Source organism: Pimephales promelas, chromosome 16, assembly GCF_988280905.1.
Source record: "Pimephales promelas chromosome 16, fPimPro1.hap1.1, whole genome shotgun sequence".
In the NCBI taxonomy this organism is placed as follows: domain Eukaryota; kingdom Metazoa; phylum Chordata; class Actinopteri; order Cypriniformes; family Leuciscidae; genus Pimephales; species Pimephales promelas.
The window spans coordinates 6,636,420-6,664,071 of NC_142784.1; the positions used below are offsets into that span (position 1 = coordinate 6,636,420).

At 36.5% G+C, this 27,652-nt stretch overlaps 1 protein-coding gene across 5 annotated transcripts in view; it reads left to right on the forward strand.

The window, feature by feature from the left end:
* Positions 1 to 27,652, forward strand: part of dock10 (dedicator of cytokinesis 10) — a 188,844-nt gene that overhangs the window by 94,833 nt on the left and 66,359 nt on the right. For all 5 annotated transcript variants that reach the window (XM_089120921.1, XM_089120920.1, XM_089120923.1 and 2 more), the window contains exons 2-8: positions 8,821 to 8,940; positions 17,515 to 17,604; positions 19,424 to 19,506; positions 21,997 to 22,069; positions 23,344 to 23,484; positions 23,591 to 23,725; positions 24,595 to 24,781. In XM_089120921.1, the coding sequence (XP_088977047.1) occupies positions 8,821 to 8,940; positions 17,515 to 17,604; positions 19,424 to 19,506; positions 21,997 to 22,069; positions 23,344 to 23,484; positions 23,591 to 23,725; positions 24,595 to 24,781 (829 nt within the window). The remainder of the gene's footprint in view (positions 1 to 8,820; positions 8,941 to 17,514; positions 17,605 to 19,423; positions 19,507 to 21,996; positions 22,070 to 23,343; positions 23,485 to 23,590; positions 23,726 to 24,594; positions 24,782 to 27,652) is intronic.

Consider the following 27,652-nt stretch of genomic DNA (forward strand, 5'->3'; position numbering starts at 1 on the left):
CCTCATCCGATTTGCGCAGTGTAATTAACAGAATTACAAAAAATATATTTTACCTCCTATTTTTTTGTCACGCATGAATGTGTGTCTTTTCCCTAATATTAAAAATAAAACATAGACTGATATTTGTCTAATGTCTGCAGTCCTTTAAGGAAGTAGCCAATATACGTTTCAATACATGTATTTTCTGAGAATTTTTATTTCAAGTTTTGACTGCAAATGTCATGTCCATAATGCTGGGCTTCCCCAATTTTAAATAATTTATCTTCAACTAGTTTTGTGTAGGTCTACGTATTTTATAATGTTAACTTCAAATAATAGTAATAGCCTAATTTTAGATAAGGCAGCATTGGATCTGGACGGTAAGGAGAATAACGCTGGGAGTTGGAAGAGGTGTGTCGCGATTCTGTAGGTTCGTGGATCTGAGTCGTGTGGCGAATCGCGATTTCGGTTTCACATTGCTTATCGTTACAGCCCAAAAGTCAAGTTCTACTTAGTTTTTTTGATGAAAGTAACTCAAAAGTAATACATGAGTAATGTAACGCTTTACAATTCTGGGACAGTAATATTGTAAGGTAATGAATTACTTTTAAATAACAGTAACAAGTAATACCTAATGTATTACAGTTTGGAAGTAACTTGCACAACACTGATCACGCCAATGTCCTTGCGCCGCTCTCACATCCCTCGACCTCGTCCAGCCTGCCACAATTCATTCATTCATTCATAATTTTTATTTCGGTCAGCTTCAAAAAGAAATTTACAAACAAACATAGAAACAGAAGTGAAAATACAATATAAACAATAATAAAAACATAAAGAAAAGAAAAGATGCTTGACCGAAAAAGGTGTCGGCTGAAGCTTATGCTTATTGCGCCGATCCTTTTTACATTTTATTTATTTAACACACAGTACCGTACAGTAAGTGATTTTGCGAAAATAATAACTAGAAGAAAGGAAAGCTAAACTTATTCAGCTTTGTATAATGTAATCTTTTTTTATATATATATATATACAATTTCTTAAAGCTGCCTTTAGATTTACATGTTTTCAGTTCATCATCGAGACTATTCCACATTTTAACCCCCTTAACAGACAGACATCTCTGTTTAACATTTGTTCTAATCTGTGGTTTATTGAACATGAGTGTTCCTCTGAGCTCATAAGGAGTAGATTTCATTTGAAACAGGTTCTGGACACAGTCTTTATTATTTTAAACATTATTTTGGCTATTTTAAATTCTACTAAATCATTACATTTTAGTAGGTTGGAATTTATAGATAGCTTGTTTGTTGGATGATACGTTTTTGTAAAAGAAGAATTGGTTTTATTGTTGATCTATCAATCACGCCAATGTCCTTGCGCCGCTCTCACGTCCCTCGACCTCGTCCAGCCTGCCCTACCCTATCTCACGACCAATTCGTACGAATTCGTACGAATGATTCAAAAGTGGCTAATTCGTACTAATTCATACGACCTCACTCGTACAAATTTGTACAATTTGTCTAAACCCACGTGACGGTTATGTTTAGGGGCGGTGTCAGGGGTAGGTCATTCGTACGAATTCATACGAATTGGCTAATTCGTAAAATATGTACGATTTAGCTAAATCGTACTAATTCGTACGAGTCAGGTCGTACAAATTGTTACGAATTAGCCACCTCGTAAAATTCGTATGAATTCCCGTGAGATCGGGTTGGCCTGCCACAATTCATTCATTCATTCATTCATAATTTTTATTTCGGTCAGCTTCAAAAAGAAAAATGGTTTTATAAGTAAAAAATGGTTTACTTATAAATTAGATCTATTCTTGGAAAAAAAACTATTTACTTTTTGATGATCATTATGAATTCCGATCGAATAGATCGACAACCCTTGCATTAATTCATTTAACGGATGAAATTCTTGCCACAATAGAAAAAAAAAACAGTATCTTGTAAGTATATTCCTGGACTTACAGAAAGCATTTGATACTGTTAACCATAAACTATTGTTGACAAAATTACAATACTACGGATTAAGGGGTCAGATATATAAATGGCTTGAAAGCTATTTAAGTAACAGAAGCCAATATGTTCAATTTAAAAACCATAACTCAGATTGTAGAAATGTTGTATGTGGAATTCCCCAGGGTTCTGTAATTGGCCCTAAACTTTTTATTTTATTTATTAATGATATATCTGAAGCTTCTAAAGATATGAATTTTTTGTTATTTGCTGATGACACAACGGTGTTCAAGTCCGGGACAGATATAAATGAATTAATGACCATTATTGAAAGAGAAATGTCAAAATTAAAGAAATGGTTTGATTGTAACAAACTGTCTTTAAACTGGGATAAGACAAATTGTATTTGGGAAATACGGGAAAAAAGGTACAAAATTAATCATTGAGAAAGTAAACATTGAATGTGTTCCAGAAATCAAATTTTTGGGGGTTATCCTAGACAGTAAACTTAGCTGAAAGCCTCATATAGAATATATCAAATAAGGTAAAATTAGTAAGAATATTGGTTTTCTATATAACGTTAAACATATATTAGATGAAGCTTCATTACAGCTTCTATACTTAACCTTAGTTGTTCCATATTTAACATATTGTACTGAAGTGTGGGGTAATGCATGCAACAGTTATACAGATAGGTTGTTTGTACTCCAGAAGAAAGCTATAAGAATTGTGACTAACCAAGGTTCACGAGACCACACAAATAAAGTGTTTATAAAACTGCAGACTTTGAAATTTAAAGAGTTTCAAAATACTACAAATTATGTGGAGAGTGAAAAATAATTTAGTACCAACACATATTAAAAATAAATTTATGTTAATCACAGACAATAACAACAGAAGAAAAGGCAATTTTAGTGTACGTACCTCAAAAAAGCAAAAGGGGTTTCTTGTAACTGGGATTAGTTCATGGAACTCTTTGGACAGAGGTCAAAAATCATGTAACACGATTGTTCAATTAAAAAAAAAGTACAAAAAATATGTACTTGGAAAATACGAAGGAAGTGAAGCATAAGAAACAATGTTTTATTTTTGTTTTGGTTTTTTTCCAAATTGGTAATTGTTAATTACTTAGATGTGAAGTAATACTGAAGTAATATATATATATAAAAAGGAAGGGAAAAGAAAAAGAAAAAAAAAATGGCGAGCCATCTGTTCTGTATAAGCTTAGATTATTGAAAAAAGGGGCATTCATTTAGAAGACTATGCTTCTTTATGCTCCTATTCAGTAATGAATGTTATTATTTTGTTGTTGTGGAGATTATTGTTGTGTCTGTAATAACATCATGACTGAATAAAGAAAATTTGATTGATTGATCTCTATGCAATAAGTCATGTATGGCACTATTAGAGACTGATACAATATTTTAAAGCCTTTGAATCAAGAATGTATTTTATTTTGGACAGGATAGCCAGAGTTTTTGCAATTTTTGACTTTATGTAAGTTATGTGGGATTTCCAACTGAGTTTGTTGTCAATAATGACACTTAAGAATTTTATTTCACTAGTTCAGACATTTCAATTCTAATCTGGACTAAAATAATTTTAGTTTTACTTATATTTAATGACAATTTATTAACATGGAACCATTTTTTTTTCTAAATATTTTCATTTCTGCTTCCACTGTGTCTAGAAGCTGTCCCAAATTTTGACTGGAACAAAATAGAGTTGTATCATCTGCAAATACGACACAATTTAGTTGTGTAAGCACCTTACGGATGTCGTTGATATATAATAAAAATAGCTTTGGCCCAAGGACTGATTCCTGTTGAACCTGTGAGTGACCCTCTGTAGTTGTGACCTTTCATTGGTGAATTGCACAAACTGAAATCAATTTCTAAGATAGTAACTAATCCATCTTTGTGCAACGCCTCTGATGCCATATCTTTCAAGTTTCTTTAACAATATTTTGTGATCAGTAGTGTCGAATGCTTTCTTCAAGTCTTTAAAAATTCCAACCGAATAATTTTTATCTTCTATTGCAGAGGTTATTTTTTGAACTAGCTTTATTACAGCCATTTCTGTGGATCGATTTGCTTGAAAGCCATACTGATGATCATTTAATCATTTATATTTTTTAATAAAACAGTCTAATCTTATTTCAAATATCTTTCAAGTATTTTTGAAAATTGTGAAAGGAGGGAAATTGGTCTATAATTTGAAAATGAATTGGGTTTCACCATTTTTATAGATAGGGATAACTTTAGCTATTTTCATGTTGTCCGGAAAAATACCTGTTTGAAGAGATAAATTAAAAATATAGGTTAGTGGTTTTACAACGAATGTCATAACATCCTTAATTAGTGCCATATTACTTTTAATTTTTTTTTTATTGTATTTAGTAGTTCATTTTCTTCAACTGGCTTTAGAAATATTGAGCTTGTATTTGATTTAATTATGTCAACATCCACACCTTTTAATTCTGGTTGCACAATATTGTTTACTAGATTGGCTCCTAAATAATTATTAAATTCGTGATCAATATCGATTGGCTTAGTTATAGTTTTTAATTGATTTGTGAAGTACTTTGGATATTCACTTTTCTTATTGTTATTGACTGCTTTATTAGTACCTTCCAAGTCTCTTTGGCTGTAGTAGATTATTATAATAGTCCTTTTTGCTTTTCCTTAATATGTTTGTTTAGCTTGTTTTTATATAGTTTATATTTAATGTCGACTTCCTTAGTTCTCTTTTCTAAAAAAGTTTTATATGGGAGATTTTTCTTGTTGGGTTTGGCTTCATACTTAGACTGCTTTTGCATGTGCACAGGGCAATGTTTGTTGAATAGGTGAATAAAAATAGACAGGAATTTATCATAAGATTCATTTGGATCATTGCTTAAGTAGACTTCATTCCAAGTCTGTATATTTTATTTAACTTTTTTGAAGGCTTTTATGGATGTTGCTGTTTTGAGTCGTTAAAGACTGTATACTTCTTGTTTTTTTGTGTTTTTATTCTGAAAGAAGTGTTGCAGTGTCGTAAAAACAGGGAGATGATCACTTATATCGTTTATAAGGAGGCCACTTATCACATAACTACAAATTACCTCTGTTTCTTGATCAATGTCCGAACCAGAGTAGATTAAAACAGTCTAATCTGTACGTCCAAACACCCTTTTAAACGTAACATAGCATCTTCAGGCCAGTCTTTCATCTTGATTAACTGTTCCTTCTCATGTTTTAGAACAGTTTTATATGTATGGACAAGTATAATACCATATTATGATCTGAAGTGCCCAAAGGTGGTTTACCAAATGACTTGTAAGCTCCTTTGATCAAGCCATAACACAAATCCAGAATTGCAGCCTCAAGGCCCGTACACACCGGGACGAATATCAGCGCGAGTTATTCGCCAGCGTTTTTTGTGTTCACACCCAAATGATTTCCGCTGACAATGAGCCGAGTGAACATGCAAATTCATTCCCTGGCATTAGATGGCACCCATTTGCTCTGCAATACCACTCCATAACAGTTCTCTTTTATCAAGATGTTTGTATTTGTAGTCGCTGTCGCGTTTGTCATATAGTTCTTTATGTTCTAACATCAGCGAGACCAGCAGCTCTACATTCATCTTGCCTTGCATCTTCCTCATCTTATTCCTTTGTTGCTGTGTAGATGGTGACGCTATTTGGCGTATATCTTCTTCGCCGTTAAGTATGTGTGCTTGGCAAGACCATTTTGTGTTTGAGTGCCCCCAAGTTGTGTTTTACTGTAACTTCAGAAGCCCCAAACACGTGAGCAAAAGCGCCAATCTCATTGGTCGGATAGTTTTTGACGTGGCGCGTCAAACTAAAAAAAACGAACTCGAGGCGTTTTTTTTTTAAAAATGACGCTTTTAAGCGTGGCGTTTTACATGCTCACATTGGCGCCCTTTATTTAAAGGATTAGTTCACTTTTGAAAAAACTTTTGCTGATAATTTACTCACCCCCATGTCATCCAAGATGTCCATGTCTTTCTTTCCTCACTCGAAAAGAAATGAAGGTTTTTGATGAAAACATTCCAGGATTTTTCTCCATATAATGGACTTACATGGGAACCAGGTCCAACCGAGGTCCAAACGACAGTTATAACAGTTTCAGATGCAGCTTCAAATGTCTTTAAACGACACCAAACGATGAATAAGGGTCTTATCATGCGAAACGATCGGTTATTTCAAAGCTTATTCCAAAAATGTAACTTTTCTAAGGACAAATGCTAGCCTTGTAATATATTGTGAGGCGCGTTTGCAACGTCACGTAATACGTAATTACGTTCAAAAGGTTACGGGCGACGTAGCCGGAAGTACAGAATCAAAATCGTCCGACATCGTTGTTTTACCTTTTAATTCCTTTTTTGTAAACGGCATTTGAGTTAGTTTTCACGTTCAACCAATGCGTTCAACTTGTAAACACTGACTCTGTACTTCCGACTACGTCGCCCGTGACCTTTTGAACGTAATTACGTATTACGTGACGTTGCAAACGCGCCTCACAGAATAGAGCAAGGCTAGCATTTGTCCTTAGAAAAGTTACATTTTTGGAATAAGCTTTGAAATAACTGATCGTTTCGCATGATAAGACCCTTATTCATCGTCTGGTGTCGTTTAAAGACATTTGAAGCTGCATCTGAAACTGTTATAACTGTCGTTTGGACCTCGGTTGGACCTGGTTCCCATGGAAGTCCATTATAAGGAGAAAAATCCTGGAATGTTTTCATCAAAAACCCTCATTTCTTTTCGACCGAGGAAAGAAAGACATGGACATCTTGGATGACATGGGGGTGAGTAAATTATCAGCAAAAGTTTTTTCAAAAGTGAACTAATCCTTTAATCACAAGGTGTTAAACGTCTGAGAATATTGCGCGCAAAATTTGTCCCGGCGTGAACAGGTCTTTACGTGTTGGGCAAGTTACATACTGATTAAAGTGGCCCAATCATTTCTCCAATGTACAATTATTCAAATCTCCCAGAACAAAACAGGGTGTATCAGGAGATGCAGATTGCAGTTCGTGAACAACGCATTCAATCTCACTTATCTCATTATCCTCGTCTGGTCGGGGATAGATGTAAACAACCGTGACAAACAACTGAGGAAACTCCCAGGAAAAATACTGAGATCTTGATGCCACAGACAGTATCTCGATGTCTTTCGTGCACACTCTCTCCTTAACGGACACAGATTTGCACCAGTTCTCTAATGTACAAACATACCCCAGCTCCTTGCACTTTACCAGTTACCGTCGCATCCCGGCACTCTGAAATCCTCACTTCGTAGACTCCAATCTGAATCCCCTTCTGAGAGCCAAATCTCTGTGAACGCCATCATGCAAACGTTCATGTAATCATGCTGGAATTCCACCTTAGCTTGAAGCTCATCCAGAGACTGCACATTGGCCAACACAATTGTTGGAAGAGGAATTTTCAGTCTTCAGTCTCTGACGAACACCTCCTTTTCATCCTTTTTTCCAGAGCGATTTTGTTTTAGCTTGAAAGGCCAAATCAGATGCTTCACACTGTTAGGCTTATGCCATTGTAAAAGAAACTCCCGGGAGTTTTGAATTCTTGCCGATTCCAGAGGTGATTCAACAAACAACAGACTAGCTCTATTACAGCCATTTCTGTGGATCGATTTGCTTGAAAGCCATACTGATGATCATTTAATCATTTTTGGGTTTTTTTAATAAAACTGTCTAATCTTATTTCAAATAATTTTTCAAGTATTTTTGAAAATTGTGAAAGGAGGGAGATTGGTCTATAATTTGAAAATGAATTGGGTGTCACCATTTTTATAGATAGGGATAACTTTACTATTTTCATGTTGTCTGGAAAAATACCTGTTTGAAGAGATAAATTAAAAATAAAGGTTAGTGGTTTTACAACGAATGTCAAAACATCCTTAATTAGTGCCATATCTATATCATTAAAATCTGTGGATTTTTTACTTTTACATTTTTTTTATTGTATTTAGTAGTTCATTTTCTTCAACTGGCTTTAGAAATATTGAGCTTGTATTTGATTTAATTATGTCAGCATCAACACCTTTTAATTCTGGTTGCACAATATTGTTTACTAGATTGCCTCCTACATTTACAAAATTAAATTCGTGATCAATATAGATTGGCTTAGTTATAGTTTTTAATTGATTTGTAAAGTACTTTTGATATTCACTTTTCGGGTGGATCAAAGTCGATAAAACAAAATTACGCTCATTTTCTCCATTTAGCCTACTGCTTATCAAGTTCTTCAGGAAGGTATACACTCTAAAAAATGCTGGGTTGTTTTAACCCAACTTTGGGTCAAATATGGACTAACCCAGCCGTTGGGTTAAATTTTTACATTACATTTTTAACCCAACATTTCGGGTTTGTCCATATTTGACCCAAAATTGGGTTAAAACAACCTAGCATTTTTTAGAGTGTAGGAGAAATCTCCATGTCCAACAGTGTTGAGAAAAAAAAAAGGAAGCAATTACAAAGCACACCGACACCTGTAGCTTCGAGTCCCCGTGTGCGCATGCGCTTTCACTTCTGCTGCGTAGAAGTGTATATCCTTCAGCGTCAGAGATCTCTTGCTCCCTCCAATTTATTTTCACCTGGTAATTTTTGACTTTTAATGATTGGTTGCACTGTTGTCAGGACTATCTTAGTAGCCATCCGATTCAAAGGGACTGATGGTTCCGACACATGGTTCTGCCCCCATCTAGAAAAGCTACAGTAATTAAATGCTGATTGCTCTGCAATTAAAGATGATGCAAAACACTACCTCTCAGCTCAACAAGCAACTGGTTTTTTTTTTTTTTGCATTCTGACACTGTTGCTGATAAGTTTTATTTGTGTCTCACAGCAGGAGAAGCCCAAAGTGATTGACCCCCTGGACTATGAAGCTGTGATTTCAGAGCTTGAAGCTGAGTTCAGGGAAGATCCCCTGCAAGATCTTTTACTATTCCCAGACCTTGACTTCACTGTGAGTACTTTTGTTCCCTATTTGTGTGTTTGCAAGTCTAATGTGTATTTATCTTTGGTGTTCATTAAGTTTCACATGTGTTTTGGACATTTTTTGCTCTGAAAAGACTCTCTTTTAGTCGTGGTATTTTACAAAAAAGACACGAAGTAGGTGTTAAAAGAGTGTGTGCATGACTGCGTGTGTGTGTTCATGTTAAAACAGCCAAGAAGAGGCCTGTTCAGACCACATCCTCTTTCACACACAGATCTGGGTTTTTCATGGCACAAATATAAACACTGCTTGCATACATTTGCTCAATGAGCACAGTCAAACATGACACCTCATACTGGCAATGGTATATTGTGTTCATGTTAAAAGGGAGAACTCAAAAGCAGAAAGACGGCAACCCCAGGCCAAATATCGAAATCAGTAATCCAGAGAAACTGGCGAAAGGGCAGCGTTAGGGAATGTACACTGAGCATAGTGGATATATAAACTCTAATGGATTGCAGATACAACATGTCAGAATGCAGGTGACCTCTACTGGTGGGTGGTGGAAGTGTTAGGAGTAGATTTAGCTGTGGATATTACAACAAATTGGATGCGCTTATTTTTTAATTGATGGACAAAAATGGGATCACTTTGAACTTTTTATAGAAAAGAGCATGATGGGACATGACTAAATTAAGGGCTGGGTAATAAATATCGATTTCTCGATATTATTCGATTCTCATTTTTACAAACCGATATCGATTCTTAAAGTCCCCGTGAAATCAAAATTGAACCTATTTACTTTGTTAGCGCATATTACTAGTCTTGTGGTGAACAATTAATCCGTGCAAGTAAAAATATATTTAAAAAATGTTTTACCTTGGTAATCTTTAATCAAAATCTGAAAAGTTACTTCCGGTCTGGAACGGTTTCTTTTTCTGATGACGTAGGTTTCACAGTTTGGGTGGGGAAACGCTTAACAACTCCCCTCAAACCGTTAGTTTGCTATGAGCGAGAGATGGAGAGGAGGAGCGCTAGAGTAAAACCCTGCCCTCTGTTCAATATTCCGTTTCACTTGGAAATACGTCACAGCACTGGAGAAAAAATCGTTTGCAACTTCCGGTTCACGGGGACTTTAAATCTCAAGAATCGATTAGTCATCCTGTTGTTTCATTTGAATGAATGAGACATTGTATCGCGGCTGCGCGCATCCAACAAATCACAATAATCTTTGTCTCTTGTTACTATTGATATAAACCAAAGTCTCAATTTTCAAATTACGTCCATTTTCTTTAGAAATTCAAAAACATAAATAGCGTTTTGGCGCTGTGGCGTGAGATCGCTCTGGCGCAGCTCCAGAGAAGCAGCAGCGCTGATCTCTCTTCCGACTTAATAATACCGGTCACAGCGCGAAATAAACATGAATGAGCATCCGAAAGTGTGTTAAAAGATCGAGTATAACTATCTAAATCCGTATCATGTCACATTGATTCGCTCAATCTGCGTTTCAACCGTTGAAAGACGTCAATTAAACAGCTTTTAATCAATGTCATGTATCGTCCTATTCACCTCAGAAAACGTACATAAACTTGTTAGTCCACACTCGTTAGTGTTCTTCAATATTTAATGCATATTTGAATAAATCTGGCAAGTTTTTATGACAGCCACCATTTAAATGTTTATATTTCATATAATCTTCTTATTATAAAAATAAATAAAAGTGTAATTTAAGTGTTTGTATAGTTAATTATTACCTTCATATTAGGCTAATGAAGCCTAGTAGGCTACAACTAGACTATATATAGACCATAGTTTACAGCATTTAAGAGATTTGATTCCCTTGAGAAAAATTGCCATTTATTGTAACTGATATCCAAAATAATCGATATTGAATCGAATCGTAATCGAAATCGAATCGAATTGCAAGCTTGTGAATCGAAATCGAATCGAATTGTGAAATTTGTCTCAATACCCAGCCCTACTAAATTGTACACAGCTTAAAGAGATTTGGAAGTTTTGGAAGTTCTGGAAGTTCTGGAAGTAGGCTTAAAGAGCTTAAAGAACTACTGCCCTGGGCTGGAGAGGCCACGCAGAGCAAACAGGAGAAGGGAGGTAGTCGGAAGAGTTGATGGTTGGAGTTGCGATTGACTTCTTCTGCATTGAATGAAGAAATTGTGGCAAACTCCTGATCTTGTCCTTGATTTGGTTGTGGTGAAGAGAGTCCTCTCTCTCCCGAATGAGCACATGGCTGGTTGTGAGTCAAAACCTGCTGCCCTGGGGCCTAGTGATGCCACACAGGACAGCAACCCGAACGTACCGAGGAGGCCAAGAGAGGGAAGGGAAGGGCTTGTGTAGAGGCCATTTAAAGGAGTAGTTCACTTTTTTTTTTTAAAAACTTTTGCTGATAATTTACTCACCCCCATGTCATCCAAGATGTCCATGTCATTCTTTCTTCATTCAAAAAGAAATGAAGGTTTTTGATGAAAACATTCCAGGATTTTCTCCATATAATGAACTTCAATGGGAACCAAACGGTTCAAGGTCCAAATGAGAGTTTCAGTGCTGCTTCAAAGGGCTTTAAACGACACCAGACGATGAATAAGGGTCTTATCTAGGACCCTTCGTGTTGACTCGAAAAAAGATTTGTTCATTTTGATGAACGAGTTTGAACAGGAGAGTCAGGAACGCTCATCACAGAACAGAGCAAGGCGAGCATTTGTGCTTATAAAACTTAAACTTTTTTATTTATTTTTTAATTGACCGATCATTTCGCTTGATAAGACCCTTATTCATCGTCTGGTGTCGTTTAAAGCCCTTTGAACAGTTTGCACTGAACCTCTCATTTGGACCTTGAACCGTTTGGTTCCCATTGAAGTTCATTATATGGAGAAAATCCTGGAATGTTTTCATCAAAAACCTTCATTTCTTTTCGAATGAAGAAAGAATGACATGGACATCTTGGATGACAAGGGGGTGAGTAAATTATCAGCAAAAGTTTTTTTTTTTTTAAAGTGCTCCTTTAAAGCCTGAGAAAGGTCCCACCTCTCAGGGTTGGCTCAAACGGGAAATTCTTCTGTTTGTAGGATTTATGACTCTGTCTCAAGTGTGGTTAGACATGGGCCTTGCAATTTGTGTCCATTTATACTCAGATCGATATAACAAAAATACTGCAGTCTATGAGAAGATGATGTACACTAAAGTTGGAGTCATTTAAATGAGGATTAATTAGATGGGAGACACATTATAGCCGGGGTTACATTAACTAGTAGTTCTCTCATAAAGCATGCATGAAATAAATAGAAATGCAAGTGGCAGTATACAAGACATGATATAATTACACACAATTAGGGTTGGGTATCGAGAATCGAGTATCGATTGGAACCGAGACTAACTTTTCGTTTTTCCCGGAATCGTTCAAAAGTTAAAATTTCGATTCCTAGTTTCGATATTCACAGTCCGCCGAACGGAAGAAGAAACCACTGAACACCACCAACGAAGAAGCGTCTACCGGAAGTGTTGGCATAACCACGCGAGTCGAACATGAGTACCTTACGTCGGCGATCCAAAGTGTGGCTTCACTTTTCTAAAAATAACGAAATCTTGGCAAAATGCAAAATTTGTGATAAAAGGAGTATTTTTACAGAAGGAGTATTTCCTTCAGAAAGGCCGTTGGTTAGCAAGGTTAGCTAAACTTTTTTGACCCTGCCTCTTAAAAGAATCGGAATCGAGAATCGTTAGGAACCGGAATCGAAACAAGGAATCGCAATCGTAATCAGAATCGTTCAAATTCAAACGATACCCAACCCTACACACAATGTCCTGGGATGCATGTTCATTTAAATGAATGCAGCAAAGTCTGTTAAGGGCTGTAGGTCTTTCCTATGGCCTCTGTCTGAAACCATGACCTTTAAAATAAAAGTCCTTAAACACAAGACAGAAATCATGACAGCCTGCACAAGAATTATTCTATGTAAAGCGCTTTGAGTGCTGAGAAAAGCGCTATATAAATGTAATGAATTATTATTATTATTATTATATTGCCTTCAGGTCTTTCAAACGTTTTTTTTTTTTTTGCTCTGTCTCTTTCTCATGCTACATAAAATGAAAGTAAAAAGGAGGATGGAAAACGTGTCTGTTTGGGGAAATTAAATAACCGGTCATTTTTCATCTTATTCATTTTTATATAAAAGCAATTTATTTGCAAAAGCACATGAGTGTGAATCACACAATAGCTGCCTTTGTGGCTGACCCACTATGGGAAGTGAGAACTGTCCATCTTACTTACACTTATCTCCCGGAGAGTGGGAGAGTCTTCACTCCGATGAGGCGAGTGAAGGAGTAAATTAATTTTACTGTTGACGGTATGAGAAGTGGCTGAGAGCATTGTTAATGGTAACGGCAGAAGACACCCTAGGCAGAGTACGTCCCTGGGCTAGAGGTCCAGTGGCACCGTAAACCGACTCAGTCTCAGATAGGGCCGGGGTATTACTTTTTTTTAGTTATTTATTTTATTCTAAACTGTTTTAATTATTCTTAATTATTTTGAATATTTTAATTACTTGTATGTAAAGCACTTACCATAAAAGACCCTTATTCATCGTCTCGTGTCGTTTAAAGCCCTTTGAAGCTGCACTGAAACTGTCTTTTGGACCTTGAACCGTTTGGTTCCCATTGAAGTCCGTTATATGGAGAAAAATCCTGTAATGTTTTCATCAAAAACCTTCATTTCTTTTCGACTGAAGAAAGAAAGACGTGGACATCTTGGATGACATGGGGGTGCAAAAGTTGTTTTTTTTTTAAAGTGAACTACTCCTTTAATTGACTTATCTGGTTAAATAAAGGTTAATAGATAATAAATAAATAAATGGGGAACTAAAAAATGGGGAGACAATGAGCGATTCATTCTAACATGAGAAGTTCGACAAAGTTGTCCAGAATAGTGCAAGCTAGAACAAAGAGGGATGCAAGAAAAAGTGAAAGCTTAGAATATGAAGCCATTCAGGCAAGCATCAGTAGCCAGTCCTGGAAGACAAACAGAGGTGTTTCTGTGCTCTACTGGGCTCGATGAAGACCATTCAAGACCATGTGTTGTGGTACATGTTGGAAGTCCAGCCAGAAGCGCATTGGAATAGTCCAGCATAGAAATGTAAATGCTCCTGGATGAGTTGTGTAGCATGTTCAGGTAGGAAGGGCCTAGTTTAGCTGATTTTGTGCAACTCCTCCCCATGACTATAGCCATTTACTGTTGTCTACTTTCAGGGTAAGGTGTTTGGCGTCTTAAACAAAAAAAGTGATTGACTGTCTACACTTCTGACAGCGATTCAATGACATCAAGGCTATAATGTGATTCCTTATCAAGGCACACATGATCTAAGTCTATCAATGTGCTTTCTCCAATGGAGGTTGGCATCTGCACATCACACCATTTCTGATTATACTCAGTGACTTACTGACTGATATGCGTGACCGATGTTGAAAGGTTTAGATAAAGGTGTTTGAGTGACTAATCAAAGTTTAACCTGACAAAAAAAGTGTTATATTTCATCTGTAATAATAACAATGTGGACTTTAATAAAGTTTGGCCGTTAACTTTTAAATGCATCATTATGCATTAATATGAGGAGAGTCTCTTTATGAAAGACCCGCAACTGCAAATCAACGTGGTACTGCATTTCTCTCCGATACGGTTGGAAATGAAATGTGGAGGATTTTTACTGTGCTGTTTAAAGGCCAGTTTACAGTGACAGGATGCGACAGAGCAATCGTTAAAGACGCAAATGTATGATGTGATGGTTTGTCCCAAAGCTTTTCTACTCTTCTGCTCCAAACTCAAAAGTATGTACTTTTTCTTCACAAAAAGAGATTGCTTTTAGGGCATAGTACAGTATAAGTAGCCGAATTGAGCTGCGGTACATGAGTAATGCAAATTCCCATTGTTGGCACGTGTAGGTTTCTGTCTTGGAGTATTTAAGGAAATGTTTCAAGAGGCTCAGGGCGATTTGTAATGAGATCAGCCCACAATGCTGAATGTCTTTCAGTCTTTCAAGTTGACAAGCAAAATTACTTATAGTTAGAAGAAAGTCTAAAAACAGACCATCAAAATAGTGTTAAACTGCCAGATGCACTATAAGCTTATAAGATTAGTTCACTTCAGAATAAAACTTTCCTGATAATTTACTCAACCCCATGTCATCCAAGATGTTTATTCAAGATGCTTTCTTCAGTCAAAAATATATTAAGGTTTTTGTGTAAAACATTCCTGGATTTTTCTCCATATAGTGGACTTCAATGGGGTCCAATGGCTTGAAGGTCCAAATGTCGGTTTCAGTGCAGCTTCAAAGTGTCTTCACAATCCCAGCCGAGGAATAAGAGTGTTATCTAGCAAACTATCTGTCATTTTCAGAAATGAATAAATAAATAAATTATATATACAGTATATATACTTTTTAACCTCAAATGCTCGGCATGCACTAGCTCTGCGATGCGCCATGCGTTACGTAATCACGTTGAAAGGTCACGTGTTTCATGTTTAAAAAAATGTAGGGTAGGGTGAAAAACATCTAATTTTCTTCTTCAAATTCAAAATTGTCTGACATCGTTGTTTTATCTTTTTATTTATTTATTTATTTTCGTAAGTCCTTGCACAATCGCTTTATAAACACTTGGTCGGTACTTCCACCTATGTCAAGTGTGACCTTTCAACTTAACCCCTTAGCTGTCACCCCCCTTTTTGAGAATGGGGGTTAAAATGCACTATTCAAACTTAAATGGTTGTAATTTAAGAATGCTTTGGAATACATATCCAAGTTTGGTCTTGTTTTAAAGAAAACACTCAGCAGGATATTGCTGAAGTGAAAACACTTCAAAAAATGAAAGTATGAAAAAGTTATGGAAGTTTAAATTTACAGTAAATTAAATATACTGTACTATATATTTTTTATTTTATATAAAATATATATTTTATAAAATATTTTTTACTCTAAAATTTCTATAAAATCAAAGCCATACATCTTATCAAGTTATGTTCCAAATTTGAAGATGATATCACAAAAATTGAAGTTCCCATGAGATTTTGTTTAGGCGTAGTACCAAAAATAGCCACCGGGTGCCATTGAATTCCATTGAATTTAATTGTATACATTCTGCCTTAATAAATTAATACATTTCTGTCCAAATATCAATTCTGTCACAAAATTTGGAACCTTGAGACTCTGACCTTTCTGACAATATCAGTTTCTCAAGATTAGAAAAGGTTTTGATCATAAATTATGAAATATAATGATGCCCAAAAGGGGAGGAGCCTGATAAAATAAGTACCGTTTCTATGGTAACGAAACTTTCAATTATAAAATGGTTTTCACAAGATGAATTATGAGTTTATAAGCTTTCAAATGACACCTAATTTATGATAACTACTAAAATATGTGATATTATAAAAAAGGCGATACAAAATAATATTATATTTTAGAGGATAATAAATATAAATATTATCATTTTTAGAGGATAATATTGTACTAATAATTTTTTTTTATTGAAAAATACTAGATTATATATTTATTATGAACTTTTAGCATAAAAACAGAAGTTTCAATGATTAAAAGTGGGTTCATCGACTTTTTGTGAAAAAGGTCAAAACTCCTGTTATGATGCAGATTTTTTGAGGTGCACTCTTGTCATAAATTCATTAATTACTCTTCCTACATAATTTTTAACACAAAACAGGGGTAGAATATCTATTTAGAAGTCTTAGACCTTTCCAACAACATATAATTTGTCATAATTAGATTAGGATTTAATAGAAATATAGTGAAGTGAAGTTAGGCGTCCCGGTACTGGGTGTTAATTACATAATTTGTGCGGCATTACTGAGGTAGTGCAAGACGAACATTAGTGGTTAAAAGGAATGTAAATGTTTTTTTGTTTTTTTTAGAAAACGACCGATGGTATGGCTAGATAAAACCCTTATTCCTTGGCTGATCGTGTAGAGACTTTGAAGCTACACAATTTGGACCTTCAAACCGTTGGACCCCGTTGAAGTACATTATATGGAGAAAAATCCAGGAATGTTTTCCTCAAAAACCTAAACAACTGAAGAAAGAAAGACATAAACATCTTGGATGCCACGAGGAAGAGTAAAGCGTACCACCCCCTTTAAAATCAGGTCATGAATGATATGTTTAACAACATCACTTCCTAAAATTAGATCAATGCTCTGTCTATCAACAAGGGTCTGGTATATAGAAAGATATTATACTCCCAGCCGGATCATTTCTAGCCACCACAACCAACCAGGGGTGTGTTTCCCAAAAGCATTGTTAGACAAGTATGGTCAAATGTTTCAAAGTCGTGTTTCCTCAAACTGTTCTACTGTACATTCGCAAGCAGCTTCACAAAGCTCTCGACCTGTGGTTAGAAGTCTTATTTGCATGAAATGTGGACATAATATATCCTTATCTTGAGCAAAATAAGCAAGCTGTCTTTCACTACAATCTGTATCTTTTTTTTGTCAAGATTTGAGAAGAGTCCTCATGACTCCCATAAACCCATTCTTATTAATTTGATTTTGTCGATGATTTCAAATGATCTCTATCTGTTTTATTCTAGGTGTCCACTCTTCCTGTAGAGAGGAGAACCGTGAAGTCCACCGTGCCAGAGGGAGCTGACGAACATGCTGAATGTCTGCTGGTCAGACAGGTAAGCGTGCATGCATCCATGTGTGTGTGGCTTTAGTTGTGATCCCAAATAAAAGATGAGTTCACAAATACAGATGCAGACTGTTGTTTTCTGTTCTGCACCCTCCTGGAGCAGGACATCTCCAACTCCAATCGCACTGGTATCCACCTCAAGCCCCAGACAGGACGGGCACATTACAGACGAGAGATTTTGCAGACAGAAATTCCTGTTGATGCTCAATAGTCCAACTAAAACTAGAGACGTTTATGCAGAAACGCAGATAGTAAGCAAACATCCCCAAAAATCTAGGCAACTCCCGCCTGGTAGTAGGTACGAGGATATGCAAAGACAGTGGTGCATCCAATGGATGTACCTGACCATTTCCCTGCATTCCAAAAGCTTAAAGGGTTAGTTCACCCAAAAATGAAAATTAAGTCATTAATTACTCACCCCCATGCTGTACCAACCCCGTAAGACCTTCGTTCATCTTCGGAACACAAATAAAGATATTTTTGATTGAATCTGAGAGCTGGATCAGTCCTACATAGACTGCCTAAGGGACTGGCTCTTGACGGCCCATAATCGTGTGTTTGCAGTCATTGGACCTAGGCTATAATCCCCCCTATCCCTGAGATCTTTATCCTCTGTACATAAAGTTAACGTAAAGTCATATCTTTTTACCCCGGCATTTAACTCATCTTAACTATGTTCTGTTTCTATTGTGTGTCTCTCTTTTTTATATATTATAGATTTGTCCTGTACAGCACATGGTCAACTATAGTTATGTTTATTTGTGCTATATGAATGAATGAATGAATTCTGCCACATTCACTCTGCCTTTCAAACGTGATGTCATATGTAGTGGTTTGGTTTGCTTCAACATCGATGCCACCCTAACGAGAAATTGCTGGCTACATAAAGTTAACTTATGGCATCGAGTCATCTCCATGCTCAAACATTCCCTCTACCCTTGCATAATCTGCATGCTGAAATAGATGAATGTGGGCCGAATATGGTTCCTTCCGAGATCTTTCCACCTCAGCATGCAGATCTGGAAGAAACAGAAGGCTTGTGAGAACTGGAAAAAAAATCACATAAATTTATGTCCGGATAAAAATCGCTTGTCCAACCTGCCACAGGCAATCTCACATCTCTCACGCTGGCCTCCAGGGCAGATCTGTGACGTAGGACATAACCTCTAGCAGCTCATCATACGCATACTCCTTGCCCTAGCACATAAAGCACAGATCGTGTAAATCATCTGGTGTCAGATAATGCTGACAGGTATGGACACACTTCCATAACTGCCTTCGACATGTCCCAAACAAACGCTCCTGAAGAGAATCACTTGTACTACAGACTGCCTTTTATACACTAGTTGCACCATTAGTGACGTCACAGGCTGTCACCAGGCTTCAGACACTGGTCTCACGTTGGAGGCATTCCCCATTGCGTCCTGGGAAGCGGTGCGAGTTCCCATTCATTCGAAAGGGAAATAAAAATGTATTGTCTCAACCTTACTGTAGGTTGTTTGAAACCCATCAGACTTACATTTATCTTTAGAAGAACAAAAATTGTGACTAGTGAATGCATGAATGTGCATGCAACCAAAGCATTCATGCATGTTTGAGATTTGCCATTGATTTTTTTTTTTCTTTTTTACATTTACATTTAACTAAAGCTTTCGTTCACTTAACTCAGAACATTACACATTTAACAGGGCTCTGTAGGGCTTTTTGAATTGGAGGCAAAAAATATAACTGAATGACCGAGTGAATGCTTGCTCTTACAGTAGGAACCTCTGTCTGTAATGTATATAACTGTATGTTTTTTCTTATAGGCTTGTCAATTCTTCAACTCCCAGCTGCATGTGGTCCAGTATAAATATGAAGAGTATGCAGGGGACTACCGCATGCTGCCCAGGTATAGCTCGATAATCGATTACTGCTCCACCAAACCTTCGAACAGCATCGTTTTCTTGCCATCAAACCATTTGTCTTGAAATTATAGAACCGTATTTTTACCACAGCAGAGTAAGAAATTGTATTTCAGAATAATTATAATAGTCATAATAATTAAAAATTTATGAATGGTTTCCTTCTGTTTTCCACATATACTCCTGTAATCCAAGCCTCACAAACAGGAACGGGTTGGTTTCAGGCACAGTTTTTTTTTTTTAGTTTCAGTTCCTGCTCATCACAGTCACCTCAGTTTTAAAAGAACGTGCTCCTGAAGTCAGTTTCAAAGTTCCCTCTCCTCTCTGCTTCGTTTTGTAGAAATAGGAGCACTTATAGGAGTGCAGACTGTGTCAGTGGAGCTCATATCACCGTCTTGAGTGCAGGCAACACAGGACAGTGGATTTCTGGAGCGATTGCACTGTCTTATGATTTATCCGGAACCACATATGGATATAATAAATTAATGATGTGTAGAAAAGAAAGTGACTGCAGTCTTATCAACTGTGCAGTCCCTCCAGAAAAACGCGAATTCAATGCAAAATCAGCCAAAGTCCGCATATTTATTTCAAATACGCCGCACTTTCGCCGCATAAATTGCCGATTTCCGTGCGAAATATGCGGGGTTTGCATAATTTCATAATCCTCGCATTTTCGTTGCAAAAAAGTCACATGTATCTTATCAGAAAGTTGAAAAATGTTGCGTTTGCTTCACACAAGAGCAGCCATTTCCCCCTGTTTCCATGGGAACGTTATGAAGTGACGCAATTACTCGACGACGGAGGCGATTGACATCTCACAAATCGAACTCGTATAACTGTCTGTCGCACGTTCTACTGTCACGTCGTTACTTAATAAACAACATAAGATAAAAGTAGTAGCATCAAACAGAAATTACCCGCACACATGGGGTGTTCGATGCGCACATATAACACTGCAGAGAGTTCAACAGGGAGCGCGCAGCTCTTAAAGGGGCCACACCTTATTTACACTCGTTACAGTCTGAAATAAAACAAGATGAGAAATTAAATATTCCCAGTACTTTCTATGATGTAGTATGCTTGTTTATCAAAGGAAGTAATAAGAAATGACTCTGACATTAACAGGATGTTGGGGGAATTACTTTTTTTTCTCTTTTTCATCAAACCGCAATTTTTGCAAGTTCCCTCAATTTTTGCAAATTCCTGCAATTTCATCGCATAAAATTGCATAAATATCCCGCATATTCCATCGCATTTTTAAAGAAAACGGGCCGCATAATCAATCCATTTTTGCCCGCATCAATCACAAAAAAAAACTCTGAATACTATTATGGTAAATGTTAAATATAAATCGCAAATTTTTTCACAAATTTTTAGAAATTACCACCACAAAATCAGTCATTTGATTGAACTGTGATTGAATTTTCTACCAATAACATTAGAGTAACAACACTAGGAGCGAGAAACTGGCGACATGCAGTGCCAAAGTTTCTGCCAGACGGTGATGTAGGTCTAAAGAAAAATGTGTGTGTTCGCGCTGCATAAAGCGCCACACTGTCTCCACCACCCAGGACAGACACAAAGGTTTACAAGAGCACTCAGATAGGCAGCAGAAAGGACACCTGTATGTGGGGTCCTGGCAGAATAAAGCTTACTGAAAGGGGTGATAAACACCACTTGATGTGGAAAATACTACCTCTTTGAGGAGAGGGGGATTTATTGGTGAACTAATGCTTCATGGTTGTGTGAGTGTGAGAGTGTGGTTCAGGTTGTGGGGACATTCTTTAGTCCCCATGAGGAAAACATTTTATAAAGTGATGTTTTGTTTTTTCTGTGATGGTTAGGTTTAGAGTTAGGGGATATAATGTACCGTTTTTTACAGTATAAAAATCATTATGTCTATGGAAAGTTCCTATAAAACATGAAAACTCAACATCAGAAGGTATAACTATATATATATATATATATATATATATATATATATGAAGAGTTCAGATGCAAAAGCCTCTAAGTGCCATTTGAAATTTTCTTCTAGAATGACCATTTTTATCAAGCTTGTATATTTAAGTTCATTGATTTCACTTAAATGGCAATGATAATTACCTATTAATTGTTATTTAAGTGAAATTACTGAACTTAAATATACAAGTTTGATAAAAATCATCATTAAAGAAGAAAATTTCAAATGGCATTTAGAGGTTTTTGCATCTGAACTCTTCATTTATATATATATATATATATATATATATATATATATATATATATATATATATATATATATATATATATAATCAACTGTTGTATTTGCTGTTAATAATATATAAATGATCATTGATAATTAAACATAATCAGCCAGCAGCACCATAAATCCAAAACGACACTGCTAGTGGACCGTCTCTTTCCTCCTTATCTTGATCATGGTGGATGACGGTGTTTTTGCTCTCTCTCTCTCTCTCCATAACCCCTCTCTGCCACAGGAAGCTGTATAAAGCAGAGAAGTTGCCCTCCCACTCTTTTGAGATTGACCATGAAGATGTGGACAAAGATGAGGTCAGTATCAAGAAGGCCTTACCAAACTCATACCAGTAATGTGTTTGGACACACTTGAATGAGCTCTCATTATCTTAAAGGGATAGTTCACTTTGAAATGAATTTTTGATATGTTTAGCTTACCTCAAGGGCATCCAAGATGAAGGTGTCGTTGTTTCCACAGTATTTTCAATTTGATATTTTTAGGTCAAACCGTTCTTGTCTGTCAGTCATATAATGCAGGTCTATGGTCACCACCTCAAAAAGCATGCACAGAGAAGTCCCTTCACCGTGAAGATCTAAACATATTTAGATATACAGGAAATCGCAATGGAAGACGATTTCGATATATCAACAGACAACGTTTATTTATTTTTTATTTTTTTGCAACCGCGCCAGAGATCACTTCCGGCGCTTGCGGAGACTGAAGCGCCCCCCGCCCTCAGATCACTTGGACGTGGCTGTGATTACAAGAGGTAAAAACGATATAAATACTGTTCGTTTTGTCACACAAACCACTCGTTTCGTGTCTTAGGCCATCGATGTGATTAAATCTTTGAGGTGGACCCCATATACCTCCATTATATGACTGACAGACAAGAACGGTTTGACCTAAAAATATCAAAATTGAAGCTACTGCGGAAACAAAGACGCCTACATCTTGGATGCCTTTGAGGTAAGATAAAACACATCATAAGTGAATGATTTGAAAGTGAACTAGTGTACTATCCCTTTAAGTCCTGGTATACTTCAAATTGATATTTGATATGAATATATTTTCTGTCCAATTTTAGTGTGTTAAAAATGTGTCTTAACATTATTGAATTAAATTAAAAAGTCTAATAATAATAATACAATTCTATTTAAAAAAGCTCACGTTTTAATTTCGCTTTTTGGACAAGTGCATCCAGAATTTTCGGTTTCAGTCCAGACTCCAGATCCCTACTCAAATGGCCTCCATAGACACGAGATCTCAATCCAAATCAAATGTCTGCATGTCCAGGCAAATAGCAGTAAAGAACATGTCGTTTCACTACGTGTTTATTGGGAATAATCTCAGCTGAGATTAGTTCAACAATTGCAGATGTATACAGGAAGAGATACGAAGTGAGGCGGTGGGGTCATTGGGTTGGTACGACTTGTAAAGTTGTGTGTCTTCTGCTTATCAGTGATTAGAGACACCATGTGCCTTTGAGACGATGCCTACGGAGGTTGTGTGTATGTTTCAAACGAAAGGAGCAGTTTCCTGATGATTCCTGATTCTTGTCATCAGATGTTTAACCACTTTTTTGTAGGACACAACCTCTTTGTCATCATCTAAAGGAGGAGGAGGTGGTGCAGGTGGTGGAGGTGTAGGGGGGATCGGCGTTTTTAAGTCTGGCTGGCTCTATAAAGGGAACTTTAACAGCACTGTCAACAACAGTATTACTGTCCGGGTAAGAGAGTGTTTCTTCGTTGCAAATTCTGTATTATCACTAAAACCGTTTGTGTGTAAAACATTGCTGATTGCCTGCTACTTGCTTGTTGTTTGTGCTTTTACAGTCCTTCAAGCGAAGGTATTTCCAGTTGACTCAGCTAACTGACAACTCTTATATCATGAACTTCTATAAAGATGAGAAAATATCAAAGGAACCTAAAGGCTGTATTTTTCTGGACTCGTGCACCGGGGTGGTTCAGGTTGGTACAAATACAGTTTAACCCTTATGCTGCATTAGGGACATTTTTGGTCTTTTGCAGTTTAATTTCTTTGACCATTTTGGCTGTTTTAATGCAAATGGTATGAAATTTGGCAAAATTGTGACTTTTTGGATACATGTAAAAAATGTGATCCCATTTTGCAAAATATGTATAACACACACTGACACTGTGTAGATCAAATAGTAACACTCAGCACCATAAAGACCAAAAATGGCCCATTGAAACCCATTAAAACGTTGTTTAAATCTGAGGCTGTCAGTAATACATGAAACATGATTTTTGCACAAACATCCTTTCATTTTGAAGCAAAAGCATTATATTTGCATTATATAGTGTATTCCACCAGATGACGTCACTACATATTTATTCCCTATGGGTGGAAATGCACCTTATTTTAGGCAATAGGCAATGTTTAATAGGTGGCCATTTTTGGTCTCTAACGCGCTAAGTGGGATTTTTTGCAAAGTGGGACTGTGATAATCCAAATCTAAAGTTTTCTCTTTGCATTTAGTTTATTGAAAATAATTGCATTTTTGTGTTTTTTCCTCTTATACAAATCGATGGTTTCGCAAACAAAACTGGTAATTAAAGGGTTAAAATCCTGAAATTGAATACATTTTTGGTAGTTATGATGAGGACTGATGCTGGTTAAAAGATTTAACTTGGTAAAAGTGGAAAATAATAATAATATATAATATTTTAGGCAATGTTTAATATGTGGCCATTTTTGGTCCTTAATGCACTCAACGGTGTTAAAAATCTAATGCAGCACAAGGGTTAATTAAGCAGTTTAGTGACTAATGACTAATTTTGAATATGATTTACGGCTCTATTTGGGGTTCATACAGAATAACCGCCTGAGGAAACACGCCTTCGAGTTGAAAATGAATGAAGTGACGTATTTCGTCCTGGCTGCCGAGAACGAGCAGGACATGGATGACTGGATCAACACTTTAACACGCATCCTGCAGATCAGTCCTCCTGAGGGCCCGGTTCTGGACCGTAAGAGTATGGACCTGAGCGACAGTAAGCACGGTGGGTTCTCGGAAAGCATATAAAGCTCTTTCGAAAGTATAGAAAGAGCCAATAAAATCGCTCTATTGTCCTCATATACACAAGTGCTTTGGTGCTGTTCCAATCATGGCAGTGACAGGACAATATACTGATGTTAGAATCTATTGTATTGAAAACATCCCAAGAGAAGATTTAGGAAAATATTAGAAAAAAAATCTTTTGTGATGGCCTTGCATTGATACGATACAGCACAATCTATGAAAACATAAAAGATTGTTTTATTAAATAAAAAAATAATCAATTCAGATCATAAAAACTAGAGCCAGACCGATTGGACATTTTCCATAATATCGGTATCGGCAGTTATAATGGCCGATAAATGAATATTTAAAAAATAAAATAAAATGGACGAAACACGCTTCAATCATCTCTCCTTGGCCTGTTATATTGAAAATGTATGTTTTACAACTTGCAGTATGATGTTATCTATTGCTAAATTATGGCTCATCATAGACTAGCTAACCACAAAGCTGGCTAATGCCACTATCATCAGTGGAAGACCGCTAACGCTAACTTAACATTAATGAGCTAAATAATTTCTGCCTAAATAAAGTAACGATTACTGTATTTATAACTCGCATATCTCTAGTTACAGTCCCTACATTGTAAAATGTAAGTTATACTTGCGAGGAGTGAACATTTAGACATAGAGAAAAAGTATCTTATCTTGTGCAGAAAAGTTAGCTTTTCTTTTACACCTGTGTGAAATCCAACAATATTTCATTTAAAAAAAAAATCGGCCGATATATCGGATTTTAAAACCCAACAATATTTGTATCGGTATCGGCCTTCAAAATCCTTTATCGGTTGGGCTCTAATAAAAGCCTTGACGAAAACACATTCATTCATTCATTCATTCAGAACCAAATAAGTAAGAGCCAGCATTCACAACACTTGAGAAATGACTTAGAGAAAAGTAGCGAGTGGTCATTTGAAACTTTTTGAGGTCCTGCATATCTCATACTTCATGGAAACAAAGGCCATTATAAAAATGCTTATCACACAATTTATCTGAGTTAGGGTGTAAAACACCTCTTATAAACGTTCTCCTTCAGGGTGGTGTTTACTCCTCTTTTTGCTGTGAAATTTTTCTTGATTTTTATAAAGTAACCATGAGAACTTTTATATGGTTAGTAATATTTTAAGATGAATACTTACTGGGCTTAAGTTATTTAGGTTTACTTGATTATTCATACATCATTTAAAAAAAAAAAAAAATCTGGTTAAAGTGTGAGTAACAGACATCAGGCTTTTGAGGATCATTTATTTGCACATCTCTTTGCATTATATGTTTTGCCCCCACAATAAAAACTACAGGACTTCAATCATAAAACTACTTACTAAGACATTTTATTGGTAGACACAGAGTGACTACTAATGTTTATAGACGAATCCGACGAGCGTTCTGTGTAGGCTGCCATCTTGTGGCGACGCCATTACTGAGCTGTTACACAGGCATATAGACATATGCACCGCTATGTAAACAAACCTCGGTGATAACGCGAACTCACCCTCGATGACAGCTACAGCCAGGCAGAATGACTTGTTGGTTTGATCTGTGACTGCAGTGGCCTCCAGTCACAGATGAAGGTACAAACGATCTTACAGATTAACGTTATTTATGAAAATAGCTTGGCAAGCTAGCTAGGCTAACGTTTGCTAACGAGGAAACTATAAAAAGATCTGTCCATTTGGCAACAATAAATAAATAAATGAATGAAATCAAATAAACAAATTCATGTTTTTCATTTGTGTCCATTATTTATCTCATTTTCACATTGCAACAGGCAAGGGTAAGGTAACGTTACAGCTAGAAAGTATACATAATATCGACCAATTAGTGTTTTTAAACCATGGAAAGAGGTCAATATAACAGCGGGAGAACAATTATGTCACATAACGTTACATTTAGCTCAGGAAAACCATTTAATGACCATAGCATGTTAATTTAATAGAAAAAATAGCAAGAGAGGAGATTTTGCTGATCACTATATCACATATTTATTATATTTTTTTTACTTATGTCTTTAAATAATTGTTATTATACGCGAATGTCCACGTCTTGTACTCGCCCAGGAAATCTGTAAACCGTACGGCACCAGACAGGGGCAGTCGACCCGGGGTATTCAAAGTGTTTTCTCTTCAAAATTGAAATTTTACTGCCACCATTGAAACAATTTATAACGGAAACTGTTTACCCACTCGACATTATACAAGGGATAACGTTGTAACGTTAGTGACAGTCGTAAATCACGGGCTGTTTATTCCAGTGGACGCAAGTTGCAACTAAAACAATAGGAGGCAATGGCGCAACGCTACCCAGCAACAGCTCAGTAATGGCGCCCCGCTTACTTCCGGTAGTTTCGCCGGATTCGTCTATATGTGAGAAATATGATGTAATATGATGTGTATGTAATATCAAACCTGGATGAATGTATTTGTTCTGTTCTGAGCACAAAGGAATGTATTTTGAAGAATGTGGGTTGATCAACTGTCTGGTTACCCACATTCTTCAAAATATCTTCCTTTGTGTTCAGCAGGAGAAACTCATTCAGGTTTGAAACAACTTGAGGGCGAGTGAATGATGACAGAATTATTCCTTTAATTGTGGTTACTGTGTGATCTGATACCTCACAAATCCTTCAGATTCAGCTGACACACTCCCTCTAATTTACATTACATTACATTTTGGATATTTATCATACTGTTATGGTTAAATGCTTTAGCTGGTACCCCGAGGGAACGTCTGACACGCACCTCGAGTCAAAAGTGACCGAAATCCACCACCGTGCACATTTTCAGCTGAAACGTTTCTTTGTTGTTGTTGTTTTA